The sequence below is a fragment of the Hylaeus volcanicus genome, chromosome 3 (genome assembly GCF_026283585.1).
Source record: "Hylaeus volcanicus isolate JK05 chromosome 3, UHH_iyHylVolc1.0_haploid, whole genome shotgun sequence".
Taxonomy (NCBI): Eukaryota; Metazoa; Arthropoda; class Insecta; order Hymenoptera; family Colletidae; genus Hylaeus; species Hylaeus volcanicus.
This window is the reverse complement of record NC_071978.1, coordinates 3112162-3118818: the sequence shown is the minus strand read 5'-3', so window position 1 is coordinate 3118818 and position 6657 is coordinate 3112162. Positions and strand designations below refer to the sequence as shown.

Below are 6657 nucleotides of genomic sequence, written 5' to 3'. Positions count from 1 at the left end.
CGTCATCATCGTCTATATTTATATATTTGACGTCGCGATACGATACCGTCAACAACGATCTTAACGTAATCGCTGTCGAGACAGTTTATTGGAATTTTATAACTAATACTCATAATCGTGTCCATGGTTAGAGCGTTCGTAATCCTGAAGAAGATCGTGTTCAGGCTCGTTATTTAGGTGGTTTGTTCCTATCTCTTCAAAAGGAACTGAAAAAAAAGATTTCATTAATTTAACAAATTAATTTAAAAACCATTTTAAATATTACATTCTGCCAAATGATCCACGAGGTTACGTGGAATACCAGCGATTTGATTTTCTTCGTACACGTTCTCCAGAGCTAAGTTTTCATCCTGCACTTTATAGTCTCGGAGGAGCGGATTTTCAGCTTGGTCCACTTGGACATTCTGGTAACTGGAGGCACCATTACCGTGATAAACACTTTGGAAGTTTGGAAAATACGGCTGCTCCACTGTCCTAGGAATTCTTGCCCCTTCGCAGACGACGGCAACCGCGAGATACAGCTGAACAGCAAACAGCAAACAAACGGACAAACTTCAACCTCTGTCAGCCAATTAAACATGTCTAAAAGTCTGGTCTTCCAAGTTTCAAGCTTCAACTATGAATTCTTGTAGAACTATAAAGTAAATCAGACAACTCACAAGGTATCTCATAACGAAGGCTCGAGGCGAATCCTCTTCAAAGTTTACTAAAGGGAATTTCTCCGCCCGCATGCGTTATATACGCGGTGGAAACGTTTCGAAAGCTCCATGCGGAAATCTGGCCGGATGTTTACAATCGACGATTGACGTGGACATGCTACACCAGCGTGCACGTGGGCATGAGAAAATCGGCGGATCACCGTGTTAGCGGTTTCAAAACCGCGAAGCGTTCGTCTCGTCGCCCAAGCTTATGCAACGCTATTGCTCAGCGTTGCGAGTGCGTGACGAAACGGCGATTCTGCGAAATAATCGGGAATCAAGTGGAAAGCTTAGTCCTCGCGACGTGCCAGCAATTAAATCCTTAGTTAGATCCAGCAACCGACGACCTGACGCAATTGGGTCAGGTGATAAAAGGCGAAAAAATGTTGGGGGCCTGCTCGCAGGTGATCGCGACATACGTTTTCCTTAGATGAACATAAAAAAACCCTAAGTACGTGCAGATATCCTGGGGTACTTTAAAGCATACAAGGCTGGACATTTTTTACTGCCATTTAGGATCGTGGGAAGGTGGAAGACGAGCTGTTTGTATTAGCAGTATGCAGCAGCTAATCTTTCCGTTATTAAATAAATCAGTATCATTAGGAGACACTTTATTAATATGTACGAAAATTAAACGAAGAAAGGAGGAATATCCTGTAGAGCTCAGCAGTTGAAAGTTCAAGAAAGTAACACCAGCCAGCTTAACCTCAGCGCGTTAAGGCTTCCAATCTCAGCGGTCAAAATCGAGTTGCCTGGAAAGTTTGTTTGCCGATCCGTGGATATCCAAGGGACGACAAGGAGCGTCTCGGTGTAATATCCCGAAGCAACGAGTGTCCGAAAAGGGTCGGCTCGCGAAGTTATACACGACCTTAGGAGAGACGGTAATGCGATTCAGTTTCCTTGAACAATCAAGGAAACTTTCCTGGGTCGACGCATTAAGACCTCGAGAAAGGCAATCTCCTGGCGATGAGCTGGTCCCGTCGGATGAAAAGGTTCGGAAACTTTTGTGAAAATTAGCGGGCCATCGAAAGTTTGCGTTTGAAACGGTAGCAGCGCGCTCGTCCAACGCGGTAAAGGCTGTATAAGCTTTTAACGAGTTTGAATTCTTGTCGTCGTCGCGATGAGAGCCCTTGGCTCGCGGTTGTTGAGACAGATCGAGGAAGGGGAAAGTTTCAGGACGAACTGTGGACAAGTGGAATGGATACACAACGTGATTGATATTTCCTTCGTTTTTATTGTACAATCTGCAAAATGGAAACTTGGCTGAATTGCGTTTGATTACGACGCGCTGTGGCGGGTAAAGGCAGTAGTGGCAGTCGTTGGCAGTCTCGTTGGGAGAAGATGGTTTCACAGTTGAAGATCGAGGCTTTCTGCGTGTCCAGAACGTTCGAAGCTGGAGGATCGATCGAGTCTATTCTTGAATCCTTTAAGGGCACCACGGTTTCGCGGCAGGTTGTTGATAGACGGGCATGGGGTGGACGGGTTGCACGGGCACCTGCACGACTTTCGGTGGGTAGTACTGAGGGAGGTGTACGACTTGAGGCACGGGCACTTCGTACTTCTTAAAGTAGACCTTTGGTGGCTCGTACATCACTTTCTGATAAGTTTGCTGATAGTAGACGGGTTTCTGGTAAACTGGCGCGTAGGAGACCATTGGTTTCTGATAGACGGGGACAGAAACCACCTTGGGTTGGACCACAGGCTTCACCACCACTGGAGGTGGAGGTGGAGGTGGTGCAGGTTTCACGTAGGTAACCACAGGCTGATGGACGACTGGTGCAGGTGCCGGATGGACCACCGGTTTCACGATAATTTGTGGCGGTGGCGCGTATGACACCGGAGGAGAGTATACCGGAGGACACGGATTGTGATACGAGTCCCTCTTCAACTTCATCATCATAGCCTCGTTCATGGCTTTGTCCTCCAACATACCTTCCATCGTAGGCATGGCCATGGGCATGGGCATGTGCATGTGCATGCTCATCGCAGTCTCGGAGCGGACGCTCGAGAGCCATATGAGGCACGGTATCTGGAAATTAGGAAAAGTAATTACTGGTTTGGTTATAGATAATAGAAATTCCGTCGAAGCACACTAATGTTACGCTCTAACTATACAGACAGATTACGCTAGCATAGAATACTATTCGTAGCGATTAGCCTCACGCTATTCCGTCTGTAAAATGCAAAGTGGAAAATGATCTGAAGCGAGTCGAACAATCGACGATCTCTACGACTGCTTACCAGTAGCCTGAACATGACTTTTTGTCGTAGGCTGAACAATCCCTCCGAAGAACGCCGGATCTAATGTCCAGGACGAAACTAGAAGCGCGTCGTGCGTGGTCGGCGGTTTTATAAACTTTTGCTCCACTTAAACGGGGCAGGTTTCTTGCGACCCGATGTCGAATGTTATTCCCTTAAGCGGCCATAAAAAGCGGTCGTCGATCAAGCCCATGATGCAATCGGTCGCGCCCCGGTATTTCCTGAATAAATTCTGCACCTCGGGGCGTGCAGTCGCGTTATGTGGTCGCTGTTAGGCGTTCGTCATTTACAACACCGTCGGTCAGTCATTGGCTGGTTTCTGGACCGACAAAACCGGAGGGCAAGCCTTCGAAACGCGCTAGATGCGGATCGCTGCAGGTGTAGCCTGCAGAAATTTGCCGCGCGGCCAACGAAAGGTACGATTGCTTGAAATATTTACTACTGCGTTATTTAATTTATGGCCAGTCAATTTCACTACGTTTTATCTGTGATTACGCTCCGTCCGATATCCAGGACGGGCTATAACATTTCGAACCGATAGGGATTCTTCCTCTATCCTATATAGCATCTCTATAACATTTTATTCAAATTTAACCTTTGAAAAAGTATAACATCCTATACTGTCAGAGAAATCCCTCGAATTTTTCTGAAAATTATCAGAATTTTACAATGCTCAGAAACAAGAGAAACAGTGAGTTTCGAAGTTTGTTTCTGAGTGAATCACTCGTAATTGCTCAACTTTAGACATAGACCCATATAGTGACTTTCAACATAGACTGTCAACCCCAAAGTCAACCGATGATTAATCATCGAATCGTCATGGAAGGTTCGTTGCCTTTGCTGCACTGGCAACGACCTATTCACTGATCTAGAAACCGGTTTATAGATTCATTTGTAAAATCATCGACTTTTGCTTTCTCCGCGTTACAAAGTAATCATTTCATTACAGCCTTGGTGGTAATTAAACCAAGAAAACGCTCCGAGTATGCGGTCCTCGGATCAAAGAAATCGTATTTGGATTAAGTGACCCAATTAAGAAATACTGTAATACAAATAAAAAGTGACTCGCACGGCCGCTTACCTGGCACTGGACGAATCTAGGGAGAGCAGCGTGCTTTCGAAATCGATCGCCGTACCGAATGGAAGAAAGTGTCGGACATAGTTATAAAACAACGAAAAGAATTTATTTAAACAGCATAACAATACATTAAGTATACACTATGTACAAGTGGTATTATTCCAAGAAACGACGCGTTTCTATCCGTTACATTTTTGGCTAAACTGCTTCAGAAGCTTGTGTCAACGATCTATTTGGATCAGTGCTTCCAACCGTGGCTTTTTTGATGGTGGAAGACGTGCTTGTAGACGGGTACATGGACCGGGTACGGCTTCGGGACGGGCACTGGGTAGTGCTTTTCAACTGTCACCGCGTATGGTCTCTCGACGACGTACGGCACCTGTACAACATCAACGTTTCAGTGTTTCAAAATTCTCATATTTGTACATAATGAAGCGATCAAACTAGTACTGCGAGTTCAACGATAATTGTTATCGACTCTAGAGTATCAAATGCTTTTCACTTAAAAGAGAGTGACAGCTACAATTCCTCACAGGTCAAGTTATCCAAAAATGGACAAAGCAAGATGTCGTCGACAACAATCCTCGCCAAGCTACACCGTCCCGAATACCTTCGCGTATCGACTGACGGAGAACTGAGGTAGGTATTTCTAAATACCTCATTGTGTGAAACTTATTTTTCGATTCAAAGAAAAAATTGCTTCGCGGTTGATTGTACCATTCATCAATTACTTAATACTTAAATTATATAAGTGGTTGAACCTGCAGAACTGTTGGATGTCGACATAAAAGGGACCACCGCGTTATCCATTAAAGAATTAAAGCTTCTATGGCGTACAGAATTCACCGAGTACCTTTTTCTCCACTACGTAGGGCTCGGGCTTTTCCACTGGGATTTCTACGTGCTTGATGACCTCCACCGGCACTGGATGCGGCACTGCAACTTCGACCTGGTACGGCTGCGGGATCGGCACCTTGATGTGTTGCGGAACCGCCACTGGAACTGGGTGCGGAATCGGTATGGCGTACTTTTTGTAGATCGGAATTTCCACGGGTTTCGAGGTTTCGTGGTAGGTGGAGCCGCCATGGCCCTCCTCGTAAGAGGCGCACACCGTTGCCACCAATGCGGTTAATATCTAAAGTCGAGGCAATGATCGTTAAATCGCCAAAAATCTGAACAAACTTTCGGTGCACGTTTCGAAACTTTGCCACTCGAGAAATTCTCTTAAGTAAGATTAAGGGACTTGTGCGAGGTGACGGCGACGACAAGAAACTTCGCGAGTTGAGAAACTCTCGGTTACAAACTTACGAAAATCCTCATGGTATTCTGGTGTACCCAACGATCACGCTCGAATGAATCCAGTGCGCTCAAACCCGTAGTGTTAAATCGCCACGAACTGTTTGATGCCTTTCAAAGTCACGGCCAAGTGTTTATATACCAACGTCACTTTCTCCCTTCTCTTCATTACGTTGACTCTTTCTACTCGTCCTGTATATCCGTGCACCTATACGATAGCTCCTCGTTTGTCTGTGCAGATATAATAATACATCCAAGAATGGGCGAGCATTCGCTCTTCCTGGCATTCGCACGTAGTAAAGCCTACAATTTCTTAAATCTTACACCGTAAATTAATAGCGTAATTAATGAAATTAGCATTACACGATGTTTCACTATCGCCACAGATCTCTTCGATTCGCGCACCGAATGCAGAATCTGTCTCGTAAGAATTTTCTTTCAACGCGAACGAGATGCTCGAGCTTAATTAACGAACCATCCACGTAATTCCGTGTCAAGCTATTTACGCGTCAGTAATTAGGCGAACGCACGAGAGATATTTGAGAAACTTACCGCTCCCACGGATACCTTCCAAACACAATAGTCGCTTTCGATTTTCACCGTATCGAATGAACGATGTATCGACGGGAAGGAAATAACTGCAGCGAAAGGAAGTTGCTCCCGGCGCCTCGATTATCTCTTCATTGAGCGATTACGGGTGCAGTTACTCCTATTGTTCTTCGATGATCGATGATTTCATTTTCGACAGTCAGAGGCGGGATTAAGTATAGTACTCTCTGGCGCAGACAAGAATCGAGAATGAGCTCGTTCGACCACGGAGAACGCAAGTTAGTCGTGGTCTAGTTCGCAGTCAACAATTTGTAAATTACTGTCAGTCAGGTTGACTACTAGTCTCGACGGTTTCATCTCAAGTAAACACGCGATACCTGAACAACGTTTACCGCTGTCGCAGCTTTCGCGCCCAAGGTGTACAGAGTCACACGCGCGGTACTATCATCGCGATCAGTTTGCGTGGAGATTCGCCACTCGACAATGTCGGTAGCATTTTTATTAACTAAACACGTACGTTCGTACATGATCATATTTATCCTAATAAAGTAAGGACGTTGACGCCATTGGAGATACTCGATCCAGGTGAAATTGTAGAATGCATCAAATTTGCTGCGATCGTCTGGCCGCGTCGTATGTGCAACTTTCAAATGGTCCCTGGTACACACACCTTGAAAACATTTTACGTACACTGTGCAAGACTCCAGCGAATTTCTTGCATCGATAGTGGGCGTGCCATACTTATTTAAATGAGAGAAGTTTTTATTTATTTGCTCC

The 6657-nt window shown here is 45.3% G+C and overlaps 3 protein-coding genes across 7 annotated transcripts; all 3 read right to left on the bottom strand.

Moving 5' to 3' along the window:
* Positions 1–4: 4 nt before the first annotated feature.
* On the bottom strand, positions 5–771 carry LOC128873421 (uncharacterized). Of its 4 annotated transcripts, none has more exons than XM_054117002.1 (3): positions 660–771; positions 266–521; positions 5–206 (listed from the first exon to the last, which is right to left on the bottom strand). In XM_054117002.1, the coding sequence occupies exons 1-3, from the start codon at positions 729–731 to the stop codon at positions 103–105; spliced, it is 432 nt and encodes a 143-aa protein (XP_053972977.1). In that variant the 5' UTR covers positions 732–771; the 3' UTR covers positions 5–102. The 4 variants fall into 4 exon arrangements, with proteins under 4 accessions (XP_053972977.1, XP_053972978.1, XP_053972979.1 ...); XM_054117003.1 differs by having other exon boundaries at positions 293–521; XM_054117004.1 differs by having other exon boundaries at positions 302–521.
* A 1186-nt stretch (positions 772–1957) lies between these two features.
* LOC128873785 (uncharacterized) lies at positions 1958–3010 on the bottom strand. The gene is made up of 2 exons (XM_054117625.1): positions 2940–3010; positions 1958–2727 (listed from the first exon to the last, which is right to left on the bottom strand). Exons 1-2 carry the CDS (start codon positions 2952–2954, stop codon positions 2125–2127), a joined length of 618 nt encoding a protein of 205 aa, XP_053973600.1. The 5' UTR covers positions 2955–3010; the 3' UTR covers positions 1958–2124.
* A 1126-nt stretch (positions 3011–4136) lies between these two features.
* Positions 4137–6189, bottom strand: LOC128873558 (mantle protein-like). 2 transcript variants are annotated; one of them, XM_054117196.1, is made up of 4 exons: positions 5884–6189; positions 5344–5634; positions 4889–5170; positions 4137–4414 (listed from the first exon to the last, which is right to left on the bottom strand). In XM_054117196.1, the coding sequence occupies exons 2-4, from the start codon at positions 5353–5355 to the stop codon at positions 4274–4276; spliced, it is 435 nt and encodes a 144-aa protein (XP_053973171.1). In that variant the 5' UTR covers positions 5356–5634; positions 5884–6189; the 3' UTR covers positions 4137–4273. The 2 variants fall into 2 exon arrangements, with proteins under 2 accessions (XP_053973171.1, XP_053973170.1); XM_054117195.1 differs by having other exon boundaries at positions 5344–5562.
* Between the last annotated feature and the right edge of the window lie 468 nt (positions 6190–6657).

Coding starts and splice junctions, on each gene's coding strand:
- LOC128873421 (XM_054117002.1), bottom strand. CDS start 731: ATGCGGGCGGAGAAATTCCCTTTAGTAAACTTTGAAGAGGATTCGCCT. Junction 522..659: donor CCTTCGTTATGAGATACCTT/GTGAGTTGTCTG, acceptor TTTGCTGTTCAG/CTGTATCTCGCGGTTGCCGT. Junction 207..265: donor CGTGGATCATTTGGCAGAAT/GTAATATTTAAA, acceptor CTTTTTTTTCAG/TTCCTTTTGAAGAGATAGGA.
- LOC128873558 (XM_054117196.1), bottom strand. Junction 4,415..4,888: donor CCTACGTAGTGGAGAAAAAG/GTACTCGGTGAA, acceptor GATGTTGTACAG/GTGCCGTACGTCGTCGAGAG.